At 42.5% G+C, this 26338-nt stretch overlaps 5 protein-coding genes across 11 annotated transcripts; 2 read left to right on the top strand and 3 right to left on the bottom strand.

Annotated features, from left to right (window-relative positions):
* Positions 1–347: 347 nt before the first annotated feature.
* tardbpb (TAR DNA binding protein b) lies at positions 348–4401 on the top strand. Of its 4 annotated transcripts, none has more exons than XM_035632681.2 (5): positions 348–1128; positions 1964–2127; positions 2218–2367; positions 2452–2637; positions 2727–4401. In XM_035632681.2, the coding sequence occupies exons 1-5, from the start codon at positions 888–890 to the stop codon at positions 3216–3218; spliced, it is 1233 nt and encodes a 410-aa protein (XP_035488574.1). In that variant the 5' UTR covers positions 348–887; the 3' UTR covers positions 3219–4401. The 4 variants fall into 4 exon arrangements, with proteins under 4 accessions (XP_035488574.1, XP_035488576.1, XP_035488575.1 ...); XM_035632683.2 differs by having other exon boundaries at positions 2467–2637; XM_035632682.2 differs by having other exon boundaries at positions 2218–2358.
* A 287-nt stretch (positions 4402–4688) lies between these two features.
* Positions 4689–8297, bottom strand: cenps (centromere protein S). 2 transcript variants are annotated; one of them, XM_035632699.2, is made up of 5 exons: positions 8035–8297; positions 7302–7480; positions 5677–5710; positions 5494–5560; positions 4689–5267 (listed from the first exon to the last, which is right to left on the bottom strand). In XM_035632699.2, the coding sequence occupies exons 2-5, from the start codon at positions 7444–7446 to the stop codon at positions 5154–5156; spliced, it is 360 nt and encodes a 119-aa protein (XP_035488592.1). In that variant the 5' UTR covers positions 7447–7480; positions 8035–8297; the 3' UTR covers positions 4689–5153. The 2 variants fall into 2 exon arrangements, with proteins under 2 accessions (XP_035488592.1, XP_035488591.1); XM_035632698.2 differs by having other exon boundaries at positions 7302–7425; positions 8035–8295.
* Positions 8298–8709: 412 nt separating this feature from the next.
* rbp7b (retinol binding protein 7b, cellular) lies at positions 8710–10007 on the bottom strand. The gene is made up of 4 exons (XM_035632696.1): positions 9851–10007; positions 9376–9554; positions 9121–9222; positions 8710–9021 (listed from the first exon to the last, which is right to left on the bottom strand). Exons 1-4 carry the CDS (start codon positions 9921–9923, stop codon positions 8968–8970), a joined length of 408 nt encoding a protein of 135 aa, XP_035488589.1. The 5' UTR covers positions 9924–10007; the 3' UTR covers positions 8710–8967.
* A 487-nt stretch (positions 10008–10494) lies between these two features.
* Positions 10495–11601, top strand: LOC118309987. The gene is made up of 6 exons (XM_035632690.2): positions 10495–10622; positions 10764–10826; positions 10927–11006; positions 11099–11229; positions 11316–11382; positions 11480–11601. Exons 1-6 carry the CDS (start codon positions 10495–10497, stop codon positions 11557–11559), a joined length of 549 nt encoding a protein of 182 aa, XP_035488583.2. The 3' UTR covers positions 11560–11601.
* A 95-nt stretch (positions 11602–11696) lies between these two features.
* h6pd (hexose-6-phosphate dehydrogenase (glucose 1-dehydrogenase)) lies at positions 11697–20010 on the bottom strand. Of its 3 annotated transcripts, none has more exons than XM_035632679.2 (5): positions 19926–20010; positions 15460–16126; positions 15247–15364; positions 14881–15150; positions 11697–14791 (listed from the first exon to the last, which is right to left on the bottom strand). In XM_035632679.2, exons 2-5 carry the CDS (start codon positions 16099–16101, stop codon positions 13446–13448), a joined length of 2376 nt encoding a protein of 791 aa, XP_035488572.2. In that variant the 5' UTR covers positions 16102–16126; positions 19926–20010; the 3' UTR covers positions 11697–13445. The 3 variants fall into 3 exon arrangements, with proteins under 3 accessions (XP_035488572.2, XP_035488571.2, XP_035488573.2); XM_035632678.2 differs by lacking the exon at positions 19926–20010 and adding an exon at positions 17294–17429; XM_035632680.2 differs by lacking the exon at positions 19926–20010 and adding an exon at positions 17335–17417.
* Positions 20011–26338: the final 6328 nt, after the last annotated feature.

Genomic DNA, 26338 nt, shown 5'->3' on the forward strand with positions numbered 1-26338 from the left:
AAGCTCTGTGCATCTATATTTCAAGAGTGTGCACAGCGCAACGCCGTCTCCATTTCTCTGACAACGTATTTACCAACATAGCAACTGACTGAAGCTGCTGTCGTGGATGGACGGGACGTACCAAGTACCTGACGTGGGGTCCGTCGCGCGGGGGGGGGGGTTTGTCGCAAACTGAAATTAATTTCGTTACAACGTTACAATTGGCTTGGTTTTATTGCACTCTGTACAATAACAAATGGGTATTTCGTAATTTGAATGTGTGTTATGCTGAGGACTGATTTAGTGCCTTTATTTACGACATGCTTTGCCCTGAAATGAAACCGTCCAAACTAATGACGTAGCTCCGTTGGTTTGACAACGCCATCTTTGTAGGCCCCTCCGCTCGGCGCCTTCGTTCTTTTTTCCACCTCGTGTTGAAAATTACCTTAAAATCTACTTTTCTTCGGGGCGAGGCGAGCGATTCGTCTAAAGTGAACAACTTCTCCAGCCTGTGCTCGCGAACGCCGACGAAGCCCTTTCGACGGACACGTTTGCGTGGCGACGGTGCGCACTTTCCTTTAGGTCACGTTTGAACGGTCCTCGTCCGGTGTTGACGACGCAGATCCCCGTCGTCCCAGCGAACAAAGGAGCCGCGAGGCCGATGCGCGCGTGTTCGTTCCGTCTGGAGAAAAGATCATTTATGAAACAGTTTTAAATTAAATTAAATCAATCGGACACGTTTGTCACCGCGGGTCTTGGTTTCGAACGCGACAAAGCACTTATCCTGACCGACTCGGTCCGGTTAGCAACATCGGCTAACGTTAGCCGCGTTTGTGGACAAGCGGGGAGCTAGCTGCTAGCTTTAGCACAGAGCCGATCAAAGCGGGACGCTCTTGTCATCGGGCAAAATGGCCGAAGTGTACATTCGAGTAGCGGAGGAGGAGAACGAAGAACCCATGGAGATCCCGTCCGAGGATGACGGCACTGTCCTACTCTCAACCGTGGCAGCTCAGTTCCCCGGGGCGTGCGGCCTGCGCTTCAGGAGCCCCGTGTCACAGTGCATGCGGGGGGTCCGTCTGGTGGAGGGGGTCCTGCACGCACCAGAGAACGGATGGGGCAACGTCGTGTATGTCGTGAACTATCCAAAGGGTAAGATATTGGTGCTTTGTAACGTAAACATTTAATCTGGCTGCAACGCTCTAATCCGAACAGGTGGCCAGAGGTAATGTTATTTATAATTCATGATGTAGCGGCAGCGCACTGAAGATGAATGGGAATGACCTGACATGTAGTTCGGACACGCCCACACAGCTGCTCTCTGGGCCGCTGAACGCTCTCAGAAAGAAGCAACGGAACATTGGTTTGAGAGGCCATATGCAGATCTTAGTTATGGGGAAATAAGTTGATCCATGCACTTACTGCTGCACACCCAGGTCATGATTAATGCATATTTATTTGAATTATTAGGAAACATTTTAATATACTGCTAGAAAGCACTGCCATACATATGGTTGAGGAGAGAAAAAAATACTCATGCCTTTAATAAGTTGGCCTCAAAATTGATATCCTACATTGGTTCCGTTGCAGTGGAAATTTGCATTGTTTATGGATTTTTAAATGTTTAAAGTATTCTGCAATATTTAACGTTGAACTTCATTGCAGTCACGTTATGTCAAAACCGTTGATGTTTATTTAGCTTGTGTTCACAGCAATGTTGTTGATGAACTGTATTTAATCATACCGAGATGTGATGGTAATTATCTGTATAATAAGTAACATAGATAAAATGGTTGATCAGAATAGATGAAAGATAATCCCAAGTGTGATGTCGTATAATCAACTAGGGCTACCAACTACAGTTTTGAAAATGACCATAACGCTTTTGTATTCTTTGGAATTTTTATAAAGTCTGAGTGGGGAGGGGAGCATCACATCTCATGACTGCCAGGTTGAGATATTGATGATTTTCCCTCTTATGTTTTAGACAACAAAAGAAAAATGGAAGAGATAGATGCCTCTTCTGCAGTGAAAATGAAGAGAGGGGATATGAAGACATCGGACCTGATTGTACTGGGTCTACCTTGGAAAACGACTGAGCAGGACCTGAAAGACTACTTTAGTACATTTGGAGAAGTCATCATGGTTCAGGTATAACTTAAGTAACATTGATAAAAGTTTAAGTTGCTGTGGTTTGTATGTAGTGACTATAGATAATCCTTTTTTTTGTTCATCCTCCAGGTAAAACGAGATGCCAAAACTGGAAACTCAAAAGGATTTGGCTTTGTGAGGTTCACAGAGTACGATTGTCAAGAAAAGGTGGTCTCCCAGCGTCACATGATCGACGGGAGATGGTGCGACTGCAAGCTCCCGAACTCGAAGGTAGATATGGTAATGTCCACGCATCTACCCACACATTATGAACACTGTTGACAACCTCACACTATATAACGGGGGCATTTTCTTTAATTTTAGTCCTTTTGGTTACAGCAAGGTCCAGATGAGCCACTGAGGAGCCGCAAAGTTTTTGTTGGCCGTTGCACAGAAGACATGACCACAGACGACCTACGGCAGTTCTTTATGCAGTATGGAGAAGTCACAGATGTCTTCATTCCCAAGCCATTCCGTGCTTTTGCCTTCGTCACATTTGGAGATGATCAGGTATAGTATGGAGTGCATTGATAATTTGCTTCTTGTTTTAGTTTTACGCATGTCGAGATGACCTAAATTTGTGTCTTCTCCCCTCACAGGTTGCCCAGTCTCTCTGTGGAGAGGACCTAATTATCAAAGGTGTCAGCGTTCACATCTCAAATGCTGAGCCCAAACATGGCAATAGGCAGTTTGACCGCGCAACGCGGTTTGGGAATGGTTTTGGAGCGCAGGCGTTTGGTAGCAGCCGTAGTGGGTTAGGGAGTAGCAGTAACAGTAGTCTGGCTAATTTCGGTTCCTTCAGTCTGAACCCTGCCATGATGGCTGCCGCTCAGGCTGCCCTGCAGAGTAGTTGGGGGATGATGGGTATGTTAGCTAGCCAGCAGCAGACGTCGACCTCAGGCAGCACCTCCAGTGGAACAAGCTCTAGCAGGGACCAGAGTCAGTCTTTCAGTACAGGCAACAGCAACTACGGCACCAGCTCAGCCAGTCTCGGCTGGGGAACGGGGTCAAACTCGACGACTAGTGGTAGTGGGTTTAGCTCAGGTTTTGGGTCAAGTATGGAGTCAAAGTCATCTGGGTGGGGTATGTAAGTTAAGTGTTTGTATGGTAAGTATTGTGAGAAAGATGAGTCTTTTCAAAAAAAAATGTTTTTCTGGTGTTAATGCGTATCTGAAAACTTAACACTTTTGTGGAAGATGTTTTGTACATTTGGAAAAAAAGCTAAAGATTTAATTTAGAAAGTGTTGAAGTGAATTGTTTACCAGGATGTCCGACTAAAGTGCTATTTTTGATGTCTTGTTTGTTTGTATCCATTTCAACTGGATTCTCTAATGCATGCATTGTGAAATGTGATATAACCATTTTTTAAAAAAGAAAAAAGATGCATGAATGTTTCCGGTTCACCATTATCCGGCTTTGTCATCAACTTAAAAGGCAATCTTGCATTTGGAAGAATCTGGTTGAAACCTAAATGTTTTAAGTGCAACTTTATTTGCAGTCAAGTTCTGTGGAAAAGCCTTCATTGAAATCTCTTCTGCAGTTCATCTCTCTTCCATTTTCCCGCGAGGATTCTCCTCTTTGGCAGCATTCTTGGGGTGATATCGGTATCATTCTCCCTCTTCCCACCTGTAAATGCTATGTCATCAAAGAACGGCTTCACTCCGCATGTTCTAAGAGACGGTGGGTGTTTTCACTTTTATCCACTTTTAAATGGAAAGAACTGCGCAACTGACATTTTAAGAACTGATGAGTGCGATTGAGGATGGCTTGTGGCGAAGAGTGAAGCGATGAGTGAGCGAACGGAGAGACGCGTGAAACGGACTGGTTGTGCGGTGAAAGAGCCCAAGTTGACTGCTTTTTGAGTGTGTGAGTGGAAGCTGCGGATGCGACGAGCGTCTCCCCTAACATGGACATTCTTTAATTAGAACTTCAAGATTTTTCCTTTTTTTTAATCTTTGCAAGTTTTTCCTTACTCTTTAAGTATGTCGATCAAGTGCAGAATTATCAAAATGTAGTGGAATGTTGTGATGAATATTTGTATTGCTTATATTATCTGATTTGAATGCTGTATGGTGTGTGCTTTCATGTTTTTGAACTGATCTGTAAGTGTGTACTTGCTGTGGATGACACCTGCTGAAGACTCTGGGGGACGCGAGTGATTTGTGTGCGAACGTGGAGTGGTGTGTCCAATGGTTCCCAGTAGCTCTCGTTGTTTGTGAGGTGTTTAAAAATGTCAAATGAAGGGAGTTCTCTAATAAAGTTCATTTGAATAGATGCTTAGTTGATACTACTTGAGTCGATTTTGTCAAATTTAAAAAACAAATCTAATTCGATTCACATATCTAGGGACCTTGGGCTCTGCTGGTCGAGGTCTCCGTTTGAACCCTGACTGAAGTCCGTTCTGAAGGACGAAGACGGAAGTTCCAACACTTTCAGTGTGTGGCCTTCTCAGACATGACATGGGGTAGTACCTGTCTTTTTGCTGATTCTAATGGCTTGTCAGTGAATGATCCTATTATTCGCAGATCCATTTGAAGTTAGACTTCTAGAAGTTCTTGATGGGGGGGGGGGGTCTTCTTTAGACGGCCTTGAACATTGTTGATAGTTTAACTGACAGTCTTAACTGTGTCAAGGTTTCCCTGAGTGTAGAAAGGCATGAAATTGACATTCTTACGCAGGACAAACATGCAAGGTAGACAATTGCGGTCCAAGTCTTTTTTTATTAAATTATTATTAAGTCATTTTTAGACTTAATAGTGAAATTCTGGCAATGCATTAACAAAATAAACTTGTTAATACATGATAATTTTCCTTCGTCAAACCAGTGCCAAATGCACTTTAACCTGACGCTGCAGGTCCCTGAACAGGTAACAGTTATTTAGTGAAGAAACATTGAACTACTGCTTGAAAGAATGACTGGCACTTTTGATGACACTCAACTTACTGTCATGTATTAGTCAGCCTTCATGTTTATTTGAATGTTGAGCTCAAAGTGAGACACTGCAGGTCTGCCTGTGTCTTGTCCTTTATTCTCTGCTTTCCTCCTCCGTGTCTCTGCTCTTCCTCTTCCCTGTATTCTTCTTTTTCAATTCCCTCTGCTCCTGGTTCAGTTCCTCACTTTTATTTTGTATGTAGATGGACTGAAATGAATAAAGACAAATTAAACCTTCAGTTTGCTGTCTGTAGAATATCTATACACATTAACGGTAAAAAAATATTTTTGGGATTAAGCTGCAATATTTTTGTTGGAGTAACCTACATTGACTAGCCCGAGTAAGCTTAATTTTTACTTGGTCAGTAAATGCAGGGGGCGCACACGACCAAAGTTACATTATTTCCTTTGTCAGTTCTGAGGAAATAACTCACCAATGCAGTACTGCGCCGGGCTACGAGCTTTACATCTTCTGTAGACACTGTGCTTCTTTTGGCATGCCTGAAAAGGAGATTATTATATAAAAGAGGTTATACAAGGACAGAATACCTCACCAGGTGTTTTGGCTGATTTAAAAGGTACAGCGTAAAACCGATCTCCAAAAAAATTATTCTCACCTTGCAAATGCCTCCAGGTCCTTGGCAAATATATCTGAGGGAAAGTCAAAGCTGCATGTTAATTTTCAACTGACCCAAGGCAATTATAATGGTCAGAATATTACAGCTTTTACAGATGATTAAATTATAGATAATTTGTCTTTTTAAAAAATGAACCCGAATTCACTGGTTTAGGCATCTCATGTTGGTCATTTCTATTTTCTGTATATTTTATTGTCTATTATAATAAACTATGCTTGGCTTCTGGACATTTGAAGATGTCACTTTAGACTTGGGATTAATATTTTCTCATGATTTTCTGTCATTTTATTAACCTAGTGACTAATCAATAAACTGAGGAAATAAGTGACGGATTAATAAATAACCAATCAGTAGTTGCAATGCTAGTTTCTCAATGAAGTCGGCACCACAGCAGTCTGTGGAGTAAACTGGATAAACTCCGCTTCAGCAACTTCACAACCCAGTTTGCACACGTTAAAAACACTTTATACATCACAACACTAATCGCCATGTTTTTTCAGTCAACATTCTGCATCTTCGACTTAATATTTTGCATGTAAACATGGACCAAACCAGACACAGGGAGGGAAGAGTGGTTAGGAGACGGAGAGGACACTATCGGGGACGGAGGGCATAATTAATCATTGTATATCATAAATATATATATTGTATATCTGTAAATTACGGCAGTATTTATCCTTACATGTGTATGGTGAATATATCATGCTTTTTTTGCCTTTTGCATTCATTTTTATTTTGTGAATTTTGGAATTACTCTGCAAAAAGTCTCAAATATATACGAAGCATATTGACATTATGTCTGTATACTCTAATAATCAGGACATTGTTTTGAGTGACCGAGTCTTTTCTGTGTTTTTTACTGTTTGGGACGACATTTTTGGCTTCAATAGACAAGGTGAGAAGCGGAGTAACAGCAGAATGAGGTAATGCTGCGACATTGATGAAGGTCTTTGGTTACAGTGGGGCTTTCTGGATGTAGCTGTTGTAATGAGCTTGATGCGGATGTGAACTGTGTTAAAGTTTTAGAAAAAAGTAAACTCGGTATTGAGAAATGGGGTTAATCAATACAAAAAAGAACATTGCAATGATTAATATCATCCAATTCATGTAACAACACTGAATGTGACCTGAAGAGTAAACCAACCTCTCTGACAGTGACAAAATAAGACATATATTGAAACATGTACGTACAGTATGTACACAATAACCTGGCTACTCATTTGACTCAAGTGACTGGATCTGTTGGTTGTTTGTATTATACTACTACGAGTACCACTTTCTGAAAGGCCACTATTTATTAAGGCTCTATAAAAAAAACATGATTATTTGCTAAATTAGTAGTTAATCATTTACTTATTATGTATACATAAGTTATAAGCCATTAATAAGAAGTAATTTTTAAGTTACCTTTCATTGGCAAATAAACTTTTTACCTAAGGCTTTTATGGTTTTACTGAACAAACCTAAAACTATCTTACTTGATAAGTTGGAGCTGAGTACTTCACAGCAGTATCTCTATGAGTTTTAGTATATATTTAATGTGCTGCATGTTTGTGATAGCGTACACAGGACTGGACTGAGCCGGTACGTGTGCTCACACCCACCACACTGTCTGAATGTCGTCTCGGCTATCGCCGCGATGGCTTGTCGACTGAACACCCTCCGGTGGTTCTCTCCCAGCTTCTGACACAGACGACCCACGGTGAAGTGCACCGCTGCCTTCAGCCTCTGAAATCCAACACGCCACATCAGATGAGAGAAGAAGTCAACGTGGCGCCTCACACTGCAGCACGGGGATGGGAGTGTTTACACCCGTCAGTGTTCACCCAATGAGATGTTGATATAAGACCTAATAAAGGAGGTCTATAATAAGGTCACCTAACAAACCATTTCTAAAATCATTTATATTACATAATGGTGAGTTCGTCCCGGCTGTGTGTGGTATATAATAATTCCTCCTGTTGGTATAATTAATCAAATGATGTGATCTGAACCCATGGGGCCACGGGGCCACAGGTCCAGGAGGGGGTCAGGGGGTCAGGGGCACCTGGGCCGGAACCTCTGTAAGAAATAACCTCATATGAAATAACTTGAAGGTCACTGAGCTCAGTTAAAAGACTACAAAACTTCACCCAAGAGACTTAAGACCAACACAAAGAGATTCAAACTGTCAGTCTGAGGTCCCTGTACAGGAGGGGGGGCAGAGTGATGGATGCGTAAATCAGATAAATGAATCGATCTTTTCCCACGTCGTGAGTGAATGGGCTTCCTCACTCCGGTCTCCCCCTCAGCCCAGAGTTAAAACGACGTCTGTGTCTAAACACGGTCGGTTCTTACCTGGCGCGTCTCGTCTTGATCAGCTGACATTTTCTTGTGAGGAAATCTGACCAACCGCCCAAACAAAACAGAACAGAAACACACGGTCGTTACACGACGAGGACCGCGATTAAGTGACGGAGCCGATGGGAGGTGCGGAGAGCTCTCAAAGTCCGAGTAGGACTGAGAAAACAACACTCATCTAGGAGGGAGAGACGCACAGCTCAAACTGTTTGTTGTAGAAAAACAAAAATCCCGCGGAACTCATGAGTTTGTTTCCTGATTGTCATGTGCAGGTTGTATACCACCACCTTGTGGTCTGGAGGAAGTACTACAACACGAACCAAAAATCAAACGAGACACTGTGGTTAATGGTGCAAAGTAAGTAAGTACATTTGCTCCTTTACTGTACTTTAGGAGCTACAAATGTACACACAATGTGTTTCAAATGTGTACTTAGAAATGTACTTTAAATATGCCGGGCAACTTCCGTACCAAACAATATGTAAATCAGAATATTAATATAATCTGGTATATTATTGTCATCATCATCATCATCGTTGTCGTCGTTGTCATCATCATCATTATTATTTGGGTTCCTGAAAAGCACTCAATATATTATTATTATCGTTATTATTGTAGTAGTAGTAGTAGTGGCAATTTAACACATTATTCACATTGATGCGAAAATATAATACAACAAATAATATATCACTCAGGTGTATTTATTATACAGAACAGATCATTTGCACCAAGTACATCAATACTTTTGTCATTTTTACTTACCCAGCATTTTGAATGCAATACTTTTACATTTGTACTTGTACTAAAGCATTCAACTACTTCTTCCACCGCTAACAGTTTAGCATAATGATTTAATACAAATACAGTAATTGAATTTCTCTTGAGTCAGAAATTGTTTTAGCTGATATCAACAATCGTAGGCACAATAAATCACACAGTCCTTTTATATATTTGCTTGCAGACTGAGTCCTCACAGGTAAGTTCCTGAAAAGAGAAAACACATGAAGCTGTGAGACTTTCCACTGGTGTTACTAGTAGGCATCCTACAGTACACATCCTGGGTCATAAGGATGAGATTTATACCAAATGAAGCTCATCTCCCTGAATCCAGTGCGTCCAACCCCTGTTCTTCTTCTTTCCTTTTTGAACACACACCAGCTTATCATTTTCCCAGGTGACCACCGTCTGATGGAGAAAGAAAAAACAGAAAACTACACTCATGTGTTTGGGATATAAGCAGTTAGCTTTTATTGTTTTTTGTGCTCTGTGATAGTGACAGCAGCAGCATTCCATACCAGGGCTAAGACTACGAGGAAAACAGTTTGTTTGAGTTTTTACCTGGCATGTCCGGTTGTCCATCCCTGTCGTCACCTCTCTGTACTCTTCTCCAATTTTGAACGAGCACTCGTAATTTCTGAGAGTAGTGGAAGTCATGATGGTGAAACATTCTCCATCTTGCTCAATCACCTTCTGAGGCTTCAACAGCGCGGCAATCTTGCGTGTGACAATGTCGATGCCTGCATGTAAAAAACGACATGGTTAGAACTTTTTGCAAATTCATGCTGAGCTTTCCTTGATCTCACGTCCACCATGCTCTGGTTAGAGAATAGCTTATATTCAGTTTTGACCTGTAGAGTAACATTGGAACATGGTGCCGACTTCTAAATCAAGATCTTTTCCATCCATTCAACATAGAGGATGCTGAGGAAAGATCTTATTCAGACGAGTTATAAACACATGGACTTCACTCGTCATTACTAAACATTTAAGTTAACACTATTGCAAATTTGTTAAAAGAAGCACTGACGCTTACCAAGCGCAACCATGTATCCCTCAAAATTGACATTGCTGACAAGGTTCCATGTCCCACTGTAGTCGACGGGCATCTTGGATGTTGTTGTGACTCCCAGGAAGACTCAACAGGCACGGGAATCAGGAGTGAGCAGATTATAAGACCTTGGGTTGGGATGTTTTATTGTGTGTCAATGTGGGGCAGAGGTGATGTGTTGCAGGCTGTAGTCAGTTTTGCAAAAAACACACACACACACACACACACACACACACACACACACACACACACACACACACACACACACACACACACACACACACACACACACACACACACACAAACACACACACACACACACACACACACACACAGGAGGAGCACTGGAGGGTGGAACAGAACTTTTTTTTTTTACATAGACGAGGAAACTATTCTGTTCCTGTTAAGACAAAAGCCTCCATATGCAGAGCAGGATGTTATTCTTTAATCAAATTAAAACACTGCACCTTTACTGCCTGTTCTGGTTTGTTTAAAAGCAGCTCAGTCTAAAAACGTAACCTAATCTTGGAGCTAAAAATTCTGTGCAGAATCCCTTTATCCCTTAAGGAATACAATGTGGAGGAAAGGCCGCTTGTGCAGCGTGAAATATAATCCTTCCTCCTGCTCACATGCGGAGCGCCTGCCACAGTCACAGCACACGTCCGCCTGGATGTGTCACATCCATGTTTCTCTACATGCTAATCTTCATGGCCTATCATGGCAGCAGATGGATACCAAGGAATAAGAGGTTAAAATTGTAAGTGCAGTTATTTTTTTTAGCATAGTTATTCACATTTCTGTTTTGAATGCAAAAATACCATTTGTTTATTGTTTTTGCTTGATTCAGACGGTCTCATTTCAAGGTGTTCAATTGCTTTTATTAATGGTCTATTTGCAGTCAAATACTCAATGCAGTGTTCATAGCAGTTGTTCTGGTTCCCCAGTTCTACGTCTTGACAAGGTAACTAGGACAGAGGCGATGGCATCAAACTAAAGAGGCCACAGGGCATTTGTTCAAGAGACTGAACGTGGCATTAATGTCTCCTCCTCCTCCTCCTCAGGCCCAAGTCGTCCAGATACTGCAGGCAGCCTCTTCTGAACAACCTGTCAGCCTCCATTGCCTTGTCCTTTATTGCTTCAGGTAAACCCAATCAGATCAGACAGCTTTTGAAGAACACACGCATACACAGTATTTGACATTACGTGTATTGATATAACTTGTCCCCTTGATAGGTTTTTCAGTGATCTTCACCTTGTTGGACCCAGTTCCTCAGAGCTTGTGGGCGTCCTACCACATGTTCGGGCTGCTGTCGTGTGGACAGGGACTGTGTACCGCCATCCTGACCCTGACAGCCGCAGCATGTGTAAGAGAATGACGGTATAGCGCTGATGCTTATTAGGGTCCCACGGAGAAATTGCATCTCGATAAGTTACATGTGGGTATTCACAGGCCAACACGACACCAGAGCTCTACTACACGTCTCTCGTTCTAACGGCGGCCTCCATTTTCAGCACAGGTGAATAAATGTACACACACACACCGCCGCGCACCTGACCGCTCACACACAGACTATTCCATTTCGACGGAATTACACCTGCTTGTGTCTCGTTCAGGGTTTTTCATGGTGAGAGGAGGACTCTGGCTGGCGAGGGGGCAGCCTGTGACGGACCTGAGCGGGAACAATGTCAGATAAAAAACAGCCCAGCTGTCCCACGTTGACACCCGAGACTGCACATATTAAGATTTCATGCGGTTTCCATGTCAACAGAAGTGGTAACTCTAAACCATGGGAACAAACAAAAAAAGGGAAAATGACTTAATCTCACAAAGCAGGTGTTTGTCTTGACTATCGATAACTTCGCTTTTATTTGTTGATGGGTAATAATATATATGTAATCTACAGAGCAGATTCAGTGTTTAGTTATAAATGTATGATTATACATTTAAAAACACAGATGTGAAATACTGTATGTATACAGGACATTTATCCAATTTGAAAAATACAGCTACATATAACAATTATAGCAGGAAAAATAAAAGGAAATTCTTTACATTGATGAAGCTATAAAATTGACAGGTTGTAATATTTATTCAAAATATAATATTTGAAACTGGGAAACCGCCCTACTGTATGAAATTAACTGGAAAAAAATCACAACCCTGTGCAGAGTTGTTTGACCCAATTTTAGTTTTTATGTATTCACCTCAAATCAATGTGTAACCAAAAGGAATGGAAAATTATAATGTTATGGAAAGAGAATCAAAACACAGCAAATACAATCATATGTTGGGAAATAAACTCATCATCCTGTGGGTCACCTGGTGCCAGTGTGATGCTCGGCATTGCTCCGCTTACAGTGTATAGTAAAAACATTGTGTAAATATATACTTGTCATCACACTTCAGTGTTTTATCTATGGATCAAACACAGGCACAATAATAACTCTTTCAGACTCAAGTATATAAATGAACCTTGAAAAGAAAACCACATAATCCCACACACCGTTGAACTGACTCAAAGCTTAAATATGTGAAACATATTATAAAGAAGTGTCGATCATCCTGTAAACTGCTTATCTAAAAATTTACAAATTCTCCTGAGATGTGATATAATTCAAACAAAAAAACACCCTGGGTTTTAATAAGCACCCTTCACTCTGTAAACTAGATTTTCACTCATCTCACCATGAACCAATAACAGTCTGCATAGTCCCTTCACACGGTCACACACACGGAAAGATATTCAACTGATGTTTTAACTTTCAATAAAAAAGGACCATACCTGTTGTTTTTAACCCATTAACTATTAATCACAAATACTTCACATTCCTGCCTGTGGAGGAATTTCTCCTTCTTTTGGTCTCAGCCTTTGGTCTTTGGTCACTTACGAGTAAGCCCTAAAGGCTGGTCCAACCTCCAACAGCAGCTGCTGCACGCAAAACCAAGGTCGTAAAGATATGATGGCCTTTGTTACACACACAAAAAAAGAAAAATAATAGTTCAGTGGGAAACTCACAAAGTTGATTCCTGAAGTTTCAAAAAGCCAATGTGGTTAATTGGGTATCGCATGAAACTGGGACCTCGGTTAACATGTTTGTTTTTTTAAGATTTGGCATCCAACAGATTATTCATATATATTATGAATGGGTGCTGTGGTCCGGTGTCTGGACTCTATTTTCCGGGGTTTCATATCTGAAAACAGCTGTTGTTAGTTTTGTATGGCTTTAAATATGTCTTACAAGGAGGATGACGACTGGGTGTTAACTTTTATTGCCCAACTCAATTCAAAGTTAAACATAAAGAAAATGAATCCAACACCAGGGGGCTGTTTTTTTAACTGTTTTCTGCTGCCAATGACAGTGGATTTGTTTTAATTTTGATTAAAGTTCAGGTCTGTGGACTATAATTGGCTGGATGGTTGGAAATTAAAAACCCTGGCCAGCTTTAAAGAAATGCAGCAGTAACAATCAGTATATGTGATTAGTCATTAATAAGCTAAAACATGTAAAACAACTGGTCCTCGTCAAACCAGCAGTTGAATTAAAGCAGCGGTGTGATTGGGAATTGGGATTATAATCCCTATCCTAAAAGTGCATCATAGTCTATGTACCACACAAGTCTGCCAGGCGCAGGCTTCACCCCAGTGACAGGCCATTTGCCTTGGTTGTCCTGGACTCGGCTGAGCTGGGTGATCAGCTCGTGTTTGCCTTTGCCCATCACTAACAGAGCGACTCTGTGGGCTCGGTTGATGGCGCTGAATGTGAGGCTCATGCGCTGGTGCGGTTTGGCGGGGCTCTCAGTGAGCGCCACCAGACTCTCCCCAAGTTCACCCACCTCGGCACCGGGGAACAGAGAGGCCGTGTGGCCGTCATAACCGGCTCCCAGCAGCACGAAGTGGAAGCTGGAGCCATTGACCAACTTGCCGAGCTCTTTCTCATACAGCTGTGCTCCTCTGTCCTCCTCCACACAAAGACGATGGTTGAGCTGCACGGGCATGGGGTGGATGTTGAAGTACGGTATTCTCACGTGTTGCAATAGGTGGTTGTGCAGCGCGTTGAAGTTCGACTCGGGTTCGGTCAGCGGCACGCAGCGCTCGTCCACCATCCACACGTGGGTGTCCCTCCAGGGGAAGGAGAAGTGGTGCAGGGCCAACCTGTGGAACAGAGCCAGGGGCGTGGACCCACCGGAGAGGGCGAGATGGAAAACACCACTCTCACGCAGGGCCGCCTCCGCTGCTTCCTGCACATCTGCAGCGAGCTGCTCCAGCAGCTCCTCGGCCCAGGCAGACACCATTTCAGCATTGCGAAATTTGCCTTGTATTACTTGGAAACCGTTTGCTGACGCCCCGCCCATCTGATCAGGGCTGATGATCACCACCTCACTGCTGTAGCTAATGTCCTTCCCTGTCAGACGGACGTCCAACAGGTCCCCATTGTCTGCACCCCCGGGGTAGATGAGGGGAAAAGAGCTGTCGAGGCTATTGAGCAGTGGTGTCCATAAGGCCCAGGAAGCCAGCAGGTTTTCAGTACTAATGAAGCTATTCTTATGCCCAGCAAAGATGTGAGGAATCAGTTCTTCGTAAGCCTCCCTCTGCTCTGTTGGTGTTTGCACATAATAGTCTGAAACGGGCAAACCTAAAACATTGACATCGGAATGCTCTGTCACTTCCTTCCACTCACCGTCCGTTGAAACTGGCTTGAACAGATTCTTACTCACAAGAATGGCTGGATATCGAAGGCTGCCGTGCCCGAAGTGGAAAACAATCTGTTTGGGTTTGCAGTGGACGCTGTCGTGGCTCTGAAGGCAGAAGACGTCATTCCTGAAAAGTATGCGCGCATATCCCACCCTCTCATCCAACATCTTCCCTGAGATGAAGAGAACTGGCACGCCTTCATACTGGGCCTCGTCGATGTGCGCCAAGACAGCTGACACATAAAAACAGGGTGATCATCAGACTCCATATTAAATAATACATAAGATCATCATTTTTAAAAAGAAAGTCTTAAGTTCTCACCTGCAAATGTTGGTGTGAGACTGATGTGACCTTTTGTCTTGTTCAGTTCCTGCTGAACCTCGGATTTGTACGCTCGGTACTGGCCAATCACAGCCTGAGTCTTCACTAAGGGCAGCACGGAACTGAGGATCCGCAGTTTGTTCCGAGCGACTTCCTCACTGCTGCTCAGATTGAGGGGAAGCCTCATGGTCAGCAGCATCATGACCTCAGTCAAGTGGTTCTGGATCACGTCCCTGATCACCCCGTACTGGTCGTAAAAGGGAATGCGACCTTGACGACAGAATGACGAGAGAGGATGTGAACACGTGAGGCCTAGGAAATCTATCGAAGTTAATAAGAAACAGTGTTAACGCATTTTTAAATCACCTTTAACATCCAGGGTCTCCTTTAACACAATCTCCACTCTCTCGATGTGGTGCCTGTTCCAGATGGGATCCAGAAACTTCTTGTTTTCTATCCTGAATGGAAGTATCTTTGCAATCACCTTCCCACACAAGCAGAAAAACAAAGCATGGAGTCAAACGTCGTTGATCACAGATTCACCGACGACGGGGCACACACGGTGGAGGACGTCCTTACCTGCTTCCCCAGGTAATGGTCGATTCTGTACATTTCTTGTTCCCTCAGCGAGCTCTCGAGCTGAGACGCGAGGACCTGAGCGCTCGCAAAGTCGTGCCCAAAAGGTTTCTCCAGCACCACCCTCAACCACGCCCCGCCGGTCGGCCTGCAGCTGTTATTGATCTTATCAGCGATGTCTGCGTATGCAAAAGCAGGCACTGAGAGGTAGAAGAGCCTCCCGGCCTCCGTCATCCCCTCGTCCTGATGATGCTTCTCGATACGCTTGGCCAGATCCTGGTAGTGCTCGAGGGTTTTCAGCTGCCGATACTGCGAGAGTCGAAGGAACTGCTCCTTCAGCAGAGCGCAGCGCTCCTGAGACACATCCTTTGGGCACGACACCGCCTTCAGGATCTCAAAGAAGAGCGGCGTGGCCTTGTCAGCGGGCGACTGTCCTCCGCCATAGAAGGAGAAGGTGTTTCCACGACTGACCTGGTTAACATAGAGCTGGAAGAAGCCCTTCCACAGGTACTTCTTTGCCAGGTCACCGGTGGCTCCCACGATCACCACCGAGACGTGGCCGGGTCTCTGCGCCTCTTCCCTCCCCTCTCCATGTCCTCCCTGGACACACAGAATGACCAGGAGCAGGGACACCGTCACAAACATGCTCTGGTCTCAACCGTCCAAACCCCTGAGTGAAAACAGCAATGAGAAGACGTTACATGTAATTATTAAGCAACTCGGAAATCACATTAAATCCAAATGTATGATTGACAGTGGGCCTTATACATAAAAAAAGATATTTGTAGTGCTGCAACTAATGATTGTTTTCATTTTCAACTGCCAGGCTTTTGATTGTATTCTCAAATCCTTGTTCCATCTGTAAAAATGTCTGGGGAAAAAAAGTAGTGATTTTGCAACATGTCCTCACAATTAAGAGGCTAGAATCTGCAAATTTCTTTGGCATTTGATAAAGCATTTAATCAAATATCATAATAATTTATAATTGACATACTGTTGAGTATTTGGGTATTTTTTTGTATTTCGAGAATAAAGTTGAAATGCCGAGAGTAAAGTCGAACTAAATCAGAATTGTTTTTATTAATTTTGCACATCAAGAATAAAGTCGAAATGATATATCAAAAGTACTGACGTTAATGCATATGTCTTGGGGAAATTGTTCTTTCAGCACATGAACTGAGTGTAGTAATAAAGTCTTTGAAGAGATTGTGCCGAACACTGCGTCTCTATAGAATAGAAGAACCCTCACAAGCTTGGAAAGATGAAACCGCGGCAGCTCACAGAGCCGTCAGTTGCTCCTCTAACGGGATTTGATGGAACAGACTTTATTCTCCACTTTACCAACTTTATCAGTCTGAATTAATAATCGACATTTCGACTATACTATGTATTTACCTCCTCTCATTTTTTCCCCTTATGCCCAGCCCCTAATTCTTTCCTGTAGTAAAAAATGGATAATCAACTTATCTTTTCAGCTCAAAATGCTTTTAATCAAAGTAAATTAATCACGAAAGCTCCTCTGAAATAAAATGGAAATCATTCTCACTTTGCCTCATGAACGCGTCATAACCGAAGCACTGCAACCGAGAAATGAACGCAGTCCCACTCATGATACAAACCTTCAACAATCATAACGACACTACTCTTTCTTCTACAACATCAGAAATGGGACTAACCCTAACCCTTTGACAGACAAGATTGAAATCATGCAAACTGATGTAGCATATGACAACTAAACTTAAAAAGTTAATTCTCTAAGGGATACAACAGGTACATAACTTGAACACTATGAAGGTGAGCAGCAGTCACTGTAAACTGTAAATACACGGGAACCTACCCAGATCTCCGCAGACAAAAAACAGACGAGCAATTAATTACTTAGCAGAGTCTCTGTCCCCGGTCGCTTCAGAGTCGATCATGTGCTGTAGTGATAATATCATGCGTGCAGCGCTGACTTTCTTGCAGCGGAGCAGGCGAGCACAGTTTGCACTTTGCTCAGGGGCGTTGAGCTTCCAGCAAAGAAATTCTGCTGTTGTCTGAGTACTGGGAAATTTCCGACCAACACATTGGTGATTTTGCAATGACCGTAAATGTTTAATTTAGCGAAATGGAGAAGCCAGAGAAGTAGTGAGTAGTGTGGGTGTGTTATTAAAAATCAGTGTCTCAATGTATATGTTGAATCTTCATCACTATCTTCACTGACGTTTGTTTTATGAAAAACAAAATAAATGTGCGGGTGTTATGAACCCCAAAACACTTTGTTTTGACTGAAAAGAACTGTACAGGGCGAACACGCACCCACAAGATGAAGCTGACGTTGTGACAGTGTAACATCTGGAATCCCTGTGTATCACAATCGTGTTTGCACAGAGGCAAACGCAAACAGCAAAGGCCACGTCCTCACGTATGTCAACAACAGCTTTGTTTCAGCTCCGCTTTACTTTCACCTGGTAGACATTTAGATTTAGTTTTTTTAATCATATGAAATAACGTTTTTCAAATTTTAAACGTTGCCCTCGATTCCCCCACCAGCATTGACAAAGTGGCACTTCATCCTAAAAGACACGGGTCAAGGTTTTGACATTATTTCATAGTTTATTCCAACGCATGATTCCTCCTCAGTCACATGCTGTTTTCATTTTATCACAGAAAATGTTCCCAGGCATCATATTCACACTCCAAATCAGCTCATCCAGCCGTCAAATTAGCCATAAATAGAGTGGAAAAAATAACAGCAAAACAAACAAAAAGGAGCATCTTCTGTTTTTTTCTTTTACTTGGAGCACTCCCAGCCCATCACACATCACTCTCGAGTAATCTTCACACACACACACACACACTCCTGTAGTCTGTCACGCCTCAACCACCTGATTTGATCTTTTATTTGGATGAGGTTATAGGAGTTTTCCTAGGGGTGTTTTTTTTTGTTTTTTCCCCCCCAAGCTGCCAACACATGAGCCAAAGCAAACTGCTCACATGTCCAACGGAGGACTTGTCTGACTGAGCAGTTTTGGTCATGGCTGGTGACACACTACAGATATATGACTGTGTGCCGTTTGCATATCCGCAGCCAGATTTGTCACAGTTGCCGAGGGTTGAGGTAAAAAAAAGACAGAACTGCTGGGCCGTGTCAAAACGAATCACTCAACTGATGAGCCTATTCATCTTTACTGCTCTGTGACCAATCATCAAGTCATCAGCCTTGAGTTCGATGTTCATGTGAACATTTATCTTCGACTGTACATTTTTTCAATGTCCACACTTATATATTTTTTATCTGGATTTATATACATACATATATATATACACACACACACACATATATGTACATATATATATATATATATATATATATATATATATATATATATATATATATATATATATATACAGACAGCGAGAGAGAGGTCTTTATGTAAATAACTCATTCACTGCTATTGTATGTTGTAGAGCCTGACCGATATATCGGTTGGCCGATATTCACCTTTCACAGACATATCCGTACCGGCCGATATTTTAGGAGCCCGACCGATATCATCGGCCAACTGATTTGAGCCTTTAAAATGTGCATTAATGTTTACATTTCATGTAAAATAAATGTTTTGTCATAAGTTCAATGTATTTTGGTTGCATTTGTATTCTCAATTTATAGTTATTTATGATAAAGTTCATGGTTAAACTAAAATACACACACACACACCCCACCGCCAACAACAACAACAACAACAACAACAACAACAACAACAACAACACTGCTCTCCAAACACCAATCAGAGTCAATCAAATCATAACACAATGTAAAGACACCTATTCTGGAACATTGGAAAGAAGAAACTAAAAGACAAAGTAGATTAGAATGGGTTCTGGCCAACTTTGTTATTTAAACTGTCATGACAATAAAGCTCTTTGAAGTGAATCGAGTGTGAACCCCCCGACCCGGGTCTGTCCTCTACCCACGTGTTGCTCTTCATGTGTGTGTGTCTTCAGGTGTGTGTGTCTTCAGGTGTGTGTGTCTTCAGGTGTGTGTGTGTCCTCAGGTGTGTGTGTGTCCTCAGGTGAGTGTGTGTCTTCAGGTGTGTGTGTGTCATCGGGTGTGTGTGTGTCATCGGGTGTGTGTGTCTGCTGGTGTGTGTGTCTTCAGGTGTGTGTGTGTCTTCGGGTGTGTGTGTGTCTTCGGGTGTGTGTGTGTCTTCGGGTGTGTGTGTGTCTTCAGGTGTGTGTGTCTTCAGGTGTGTGTGTCCTCAGGTCGCTGTCAGAAGTGAACCAACGAGCAGTGACGTGCGTGTATGAACCACGATTCACCTGCTCACTGACTCAAACTTCACTTCCGCTTCCAACAACGCACGCAAACAACTCGGTCAAACCGCTTTTGTCGAATCCGCTCGTATAGTGTCGCCGAATCGGATCGGACGACCGAGCGACGACCAGAACACCCGAGCACGTAGAAGAAGAGCTGACAGGATACGAACCTGCTGCACTGAGGGGAACGACCGCTCCTCCGCCGTCGCACAGCGCTTCCTGCCCCGGTCACGTGACAGAGACGCTGGGCTGCTGGGGACGGACGCTACTGTGTGTGTGTGTGTGTGTGTGTGTGTGTGTGTGTGTGTGTGTGCGTGTGCGTGTGTGTGCGTGTGTGTGTGTGTGCGTGTGTGTGTGTGAGAGAAACATGCTTTTGAATGATTCATTTTAAACATTACACTTGTATTTGGTGATATTAATTAAGACATTGCAATAAGCCCCAGTTTCAGACTTTATCAACCAACTGTAATTTGATTAAATGTAGATTGAATGCGAAATAAAAGTTATTCTTAATAACAATGGGTCTTACTTACACTTGTGACCTTCATCAGAGGGGTCATATATACATATATGAAAATCTATTTTCAACACCTTAGTTATTTTAGTTTATTACAGGAGGCTTTTTTTTGCATGATTATGCAAAAACTACTAAACTGATTTTCCACTAAACTTGGTCGAGGCATGGGGCCTGGGCCTGAACAGAACCCCTCTTTTTTCCCCACTCTCCATTACTATGTTTCATGAATTCAGGTCATCAAACCACTTTTCTCTCATATATTTTCTAGTATAAGAACTAGAAAATCATGTGTGGGATTGGTGCAGGTATGTACTCTGCTGTCAATTAGTCTGCTGATGAAGTGATTAATCATCATAATATCATAGGAGATAAAGAACATCTGGATTTTTTTTCATATTTGAGAACCTGGAATAGGTTTCTCTTCTTGGAGATGAAAAGTAAGGAAGTAAATAAAATTAATATTTTTGTTTAGGGATAATTTCAGGCTCTCGCAGGATTCAGACGTGCACCCATGATCAGGTAAAAATAATATTGTCAGAGCTTTATTCGAAATTCTAAATTGATCATGAATTGTAAGTGTTGAAAAGTAAAACTAATCTTTACTTTCCCAATAACAAAGATGTCTAAAATTGGACATACCCTTAACTTTTTGTTTTTGATTATGGACAGTATTATACGTGTGGTCAAAATGCCGGAGTGGGAGATTAATATCAGTCATTGTATCAATCTTAAATAATGGGCTGAGACGATAAAAATGCAGCCTTCAAAGACAAAACACTCCATTTGTACCTGGCAGCAGCGTTTGAAAAGACTGAGAGCACAAATTTCTTTGCATTTCTTTGGATAAAGAATCCCAAAAAATATATTATTCACACTAGTAAATAGAACAGATCACATTCTTGATTTCATAAAAAAAAAATTCACTTTACAAGTTCCAGAGATGAGTTTGTTGCTCTTTTATGTTGTTTTATAGCTTAGCTTTAGACTGCAGCATATCACCTCAACGAGGGCGACCCCTGCTGGCCTCTGTGTGGTACAGCCGCTTTCTAACTGGTGTAGAACACTCTTCACAGTCTGAAGCTCCTCACATCACCGCTCGCTCCTGTTTCCTCTGCATACTTCAGCTGTCCGGTGTCATCGCCCTCTGAGTCCGGTCTACCTCAAACAGAGCAGGTGTCCCTTTTGGCCGGATAATGCTGTGATTGTTGTGGACCACACTGCCAGTCGCACCTTCTGGTCCTTTTTCCTCTTCCTCTGCTGAACAGCTGTGATCGTCACAGTGAAGGCCTCGACTCAGCAGCAGCTTCACTGTCCCATCTAACAAACACGATGATGTAGGTCAGCAGCTGAAGTTAAACAAACCCAACCTTTCTGAAACATACTTTAAAATCTCAACACTCCTCCGTGTTTTTCTGTCACAGCCGAAACGTTGACTGGATGTTCACATTTCTAGGTGAATTATAAGAACTTAGTGGTACGGGTTGTTATAAAACTTTTCTATTGTCTAGAAGAAAGAGTTCCTAAAAGAGCATTTTTGAAAAGCCTCACTGATTTGCAGGTTGGTCGATGGACTCGGCTGATATGAGCCTTTCACAGACACATTGGTGTTGGGGTCTGTAGCCGTTTTCAGACTTGAACTCCAGAAAATGACCTGGAAAGTTGGGTCTGGACATTTGCGTTAGAGTTAGAGTTTGACACGTTCACACTCACCACAGCTGGACACTTTCCGGAACATTAAGGAAAGGGATATAGGGACACACCTGCTGTGAGTGTTTGGGCTCAGGGACAGGCAGGATAATATCCGTAAAAAAATGTCCATAGCTTTAAATAAGCTTTAGCATAAATTTGAACATACAATTATGTTATAGGGAGAATGGACTTTCAAACTCCACAATTAAATTGTAGTTAAGTCCCAAATTCTATGTGGAAAACACACACACACACACACACACGCACACACACACACACACACACACACACACACACACACACACTAACTCCACTACCTTACAAACAGCTGTAATGGCTGTGATCACACTGTAGAGCCCTCCCAAGTTGGCCAGCCACTGTGAAATGTAAACAATAAACAGGATGGAGTGTCCTGAGTGAGTGTGTGCGTGCATGTGTGTGTGTGTGTGTGCGTGCCTGCGTGTGTGTGTGGCTGCTAAAGAGAGAATGGGCCCATGCAGGGCATGCTAGCCCAGCTGTCACTGCTATGACTTCAGACATGAGAGACCACAGGACGCAGGCTGGAGGGGCACTGTGTGTGTGCGCAAGTGTGTGTGTGTGTGTGTGTGTGTGTGTTAGTGCGTGTCTGTGTGCTGAGTGTGTTGTCACCCCACACCCCCAGGCATTCTCCACAGCCCCTCGCTTCCTTCCTCCCCTTTGTTAAGCCTGCGGGGCAGACTTCGTCAAGCTGAGCACACAGACCAACGCATATGAATGTGTGCTGTCATCTTTATTGGGCCCCCTTCCCAACACCCATTACATTTAACACAGGTCTTTACTGAAGGAGATTTCACTTTCATGCCCTCGCCCCTCGCTCCTACTTGCCAGACGAGATGGATTGTAGGGACCTCAGTGTGGGAGAAATTCGAATACACAACTTGTTGCATACCAAGAGAACATAATACTGAGCAATGGACAAAGGCTCATTTTTAAGTGACTCTTTGTTCCTCTGGATGATTCGGTGGTTAATTATGATTGTTATTTGATATTTAACTTTAAAGGCAAAGTTATTTAGCGGTGGTTTTGTATTTCAAAGGTGAAGCATTGCTGCCAAATATCTCTCTGCCTTTACCTGCAGAGTTCTTTTCTTTTTTACAGCTGCTCTTTGATGCAAGAGTTCAGCGCCGATGCAGGCGGCGATGACTGATCGGGGCGAAGCCACAAATAGATTTAACCCATGTATGTGTGAGCAATGCCCCGTGTTTTTAACCACATTCTCACATTTCATCTCTTCATAAGATGGGAGGCTTGTCGTGGCGTGCCGTGCCTTTTGTCTCTGAGTTCTCCGCTGCACATAAACACATCCCACAGAGAGAACAGCCACCGCTCCCTGAATTCCAGTCAAGAGATGTAACGTTTCTCAGAGGTGGCATTCGGGGCTTTTTAAAAATGAGGTGACTGAGGACATGCAGGGAAAAACATTGTGCAGCCTTTTCAGTGTCCAGACTACAGAGCTCATTACGTCTCGTGGCGTCGAATAAAGAAGCTTCAGCAACATCCAATCCCCTGTTCGTGAGGCCGATAAAAAGGAGAGAGTTTGGTTTCTGGTGTTAGTTAATATCAGAGCGCACTTTTAATGATACTCTTCAATATGTGGTCTTGTGGTTTAAATTGAGTTTTGGTGGGAGACTTTATGTACGTGTATTGGCCTTGGTATGCAAAGACAAGTGACTTCAAATCCTGGTTTCTGTTGTAGATATTTGTGTATCTTATCTGTACATGCTATCATATTGTGTCATTCATTACAAGTGCATTCTCCGTCCTCTCCAGAACAGTGGTGTGATTGTTGATCCAAGTTCAGACATGTTTTTGTCGTCATATGAGATTGTTTTGTTGTTCTGTAAAGCATGGAAGCTTTTGTATGATTTTATCATTTAAGTTCAAGGATCACACAGTATTTTTTGTGTGACTCAAAATCCTTCAGATTATCTGGCTTTTCTTCTTCCTCCTCTTCTTCGCCTTTTTTTCTTTTCTTCTTCTTCTTTCTTCTTCTTTAACCTTTTTAAAATAAACTGGAGGCAGACTTTTAAATACTATAATTTCTATAACATTACATTTTAATTGTTGGATTCTGGTTTATTGGAAATACCTCAATTTGTTGTACAGACATTATATATCAAGACAAATTCTAATATCTAATAATATAAGAAAGTATTTTAGTAATTTAAAAAAAAATTACTGTACAGTTTCAAAGTACATTTCTTTAACTTGAGTATTTATATTTGGTGCTACTTCATACTTCAACACCATTATAATACCTGTACCATCTAATCTGCTCAGCAGCAACAATTGCAGGTTCATGTTAACAGAATATGAAGGAGGTAACTACAACATTAAAGTACCGCTCTATGACGATTCAATAAAATACTGTAATTATGTAACGCTGAATGAAGCTATTCTGTATAATGACAACTTTTACTCTAAGTACATTTCATTGCAAATACTTTAAATGTGGGGGTTTTACTTGTAATGGTGTCGTTTTATTGTTCGGTGTTGAGTAAATAATCGGAGTCCTTCTTGCACGACTGATCGTTAGACGATAGTCATCGAAATGCACAAAGGCGGGAATCCATCATTTCTTAACAAGGGCTTTGAGGGCCCTCACTGTGAGAGTAGTGGAACACAGCGGGTGCATTTTAGATTGGCAGTGCACAAAAACACCCCGGTGCTTTCAAAAGTGTTCCACCTCCTCTGTTTGCCGATACCACAAGAAGTGTGAGGAACGTGGGGGTGAGTGGGGAGCAGGATCTGAATGACATGGCGTTGCTGCTTCGGCCGCTGTTCACTGACCCACAGAATTCAGGCCCAGCCCCCAGTGTGAAGTACTTTTGTGTTGTGATTGCCCTCAGAAGCCCGGGACCAGAGGGAGGGTGGGGTGTTTGGGCACCCGGAGGGGGGGGGGGGGGGGGGGGGGGGGGGCGAGCCCGCGATCCTCTCTCCAGCACGACACATGCTCTGTGAGGTGGATGAAAAGAAGCCTGTATTGTAACGAAAGCATTTGCATACTCGTATGTTAGAGAGCGTGTTAACCTTTGACACCTTGGAGAACTGTAAGACAACAGAAACCACTTTGCGGAGTCTAAAGCATTAGCAGAGTTTAAAATAAAACCTTAGTGTACCTCGGTGAGTAGCAAAACTGATAAAGACGTGGGAGAAAGAGCTGCTTGAGTGCTTAAGGTGCAAGTTTGCTTCAAGTGGCAGCTCACACTCAAAACAAAGTGTATTAAAAACATTAAACGTGAGGTATATGCGGATCTTAAGGGATGGCGTCTGGACTTTGTGGGGATGGAAAAACCAGATCACAACTTGTTTTTGTCTCACAACAAACAAACAAAAATAAGTTTACTCAAAAGAACTGATATTTGACCATAAATAAATATTTGTGGAAGATCAAGTTTAAAAAATAGCCGATGGGAAGAGAATTTAAATTTCTGAATGAGGGATTCTGTTTAAAATGTAACTGTCACCGTTTAGAGGAAGGTGCAACCAGAAATTCATCAGTTGATACATTAAAAAACCCACACAGATTAAATCTTCTTTTAAGAACAGAGCGTTTGCATGCAATGTTCATCTGTTATTGCAGTGTAAGAAGAGGTTGTTTTCCTTCCTTCTCTAAAAAGGTGAAAGTGTCCCATTAGAATTCCACTCATTATGTTAAACTTCAATTTGTGTTTGTAAGCAGTTGAAGTGATTGTGATTTGAAGGTCACAAAGTCATAACTCAACCCACACTTAACTTGTTAATCTATTTTTTGGACCAGCATCGTTCATTCTGTCTGTTGTATGAATAATGTCCGTGTATGGTAACATTGGACAAGACAATGTCCGCCTCTTCAGTTGAGTTTTTGGGGGGGGGTTCTTTGTCAGGGTAGCCGGGTGCGCTTGGCTCTCAGCCTGAGGGGCTCTTCTCTCCAAGTACACGTCGCTTCACGGAGAAAACTTGACTCTGAAATTCCTCCAGATAAGAGTTGCTAGGTGATGCCATTGTCAGAACTTCTTTGTGGTCACATATCCATACCCAAATTGTAAGGTTCTTTATGAGGACCGCCTCATTAGTAGTCATATATTCATACCAGACCACCCCCCTCACTTGACCCCTCCTTTACCAGTCGTGGGAAAGAGATGCTGGATAAGATGTGGAGAATTCGGGCAATTACTGGGAAGACAGTCAGAAAAGATTGTCCAACTTAAACACTTGAGTTGCTTCCAAAGCCCAAACATATTTCTACCGTATAATTAATGTTGTTTGAAACATTTACAATCACAACTGAAAAGTCCAGCACAAGTAAAACACCCAAGACGTTTTTGTAAATGCATATTCTGGGCCCAAGTGAACCAG

This window comes from Scophthalmus maximus, chromosome 6 (assembly GCF_022379125.1).
Source record: "Scophthalmus maximus strain ysfricsl-2021 chromosome 6, ASM2237912v1, whole genome shotgun sequence".
NCBI classification, from domain to species: domain Eukaryota; kingdom Metazoa; phylum Chordata; class Actinopteri; order Pleuronectiformes; family Scophthalmidae; genus Scophthalmus; species Scophthalmus maximus.

Coding starts and splice junctions, on each gene's coding strand:
- tardbpb (XM_035632681.2), top strand. CDS start 888: ATGGCCGAAGTGTACATTCGAGTAGCGGAGGAGGAGAACGAAGAACCC. Junction 1,129..1,963: donor TGTCGTGAACTATCCAAAGG/GTAAGATATTGG, acceptor CTTATGTTTTAG/ACAACAAAAGAAAAATGGAA. Junction 2,368..2,451: donor CGAACTCGAAGGTAGATATG/GTAATGTCCACG, acceptor CTTTAATTTTAG/TCCTTTTGGTTACAGCAAGG.
- h6pd (XM_035632679.2), bottom strand. CDS start 16,101: ATGTTTGTGACGGTGTCCCTGCTCCTGGTCATTCTGTGTGTCCAGGGA. Junction 15,151..15,246: donor GGAGACCCTGGATGTTAAAG/GTGATTTAAAAA, acceptor TCTGTCGTCAAG/GTCGCATTCCCTTTTACGAC. Junction 14,792..14,880: donor TCTCACACCAACATTTGCAG/GTGAGAACTTAA, acceptor TTTATGTGTCAG/CTGTCTTGGCGCACATCGAC.
- cenps (XM_035632698.2), bottom strand. CDS start 8,064: ATGTCAGCTGATCAAGACGAGACGCGCCAG. Junction 5,561..5,676: donor GACCTGGAGGCATTTGCAAG/GTGAGAATAATT, acceptor TCTCCTTTTCAG/GCATGCCAAAAGAAGCACAG. Junction 5,268..5,493: donor CCCGGCGCAGTACTGCATTG/GTGAGTTATTTC, acceptor TATTCATTTCAG/TCCATCTACATACAAAATAA.
- LOC118309987 (XM_035632690.2), top strand. CDS start 10,495: ATGCGGAGCGCCTGCCACAGTCACAGCACACGTCCGCCTGGATGTGTC. Junction 10,827..10,926: donor CAGTTCTACGTCTTGACAAG/GTAACTAGGACA, acceptor CCTCCTCCTCAG/GCCCAAGTCGTCCAGATACT. Junction 11,383..11,479: donor GGCCTCCATTTTCAGCACAG/GTGAATAAATGT, acceptor TGTCTCGTTCAG/GGTTTTTCATGGTGAGAGGA.
- rbp7b (XM_035632696.1), bottom strand. CDS start 9,923: ATGCCCGTCGACTACAGTGGGACATGGAACCTTGTCAGCAATGTCAAT. Junction 9,555..9,850: donor GGGATACATGGTTGCGCTTG/GTAAGCGTCAGT, acceptor TTTTACATGCAG/GCATCGACATTGTCACACGC. Junction 9,022..9,120: donor AGGGAGATGAGCTTCATTTG/GTATAAATCTCA, acceptor TTCTCTTTTCAG/GAACTTACCTGTGAGGACTC.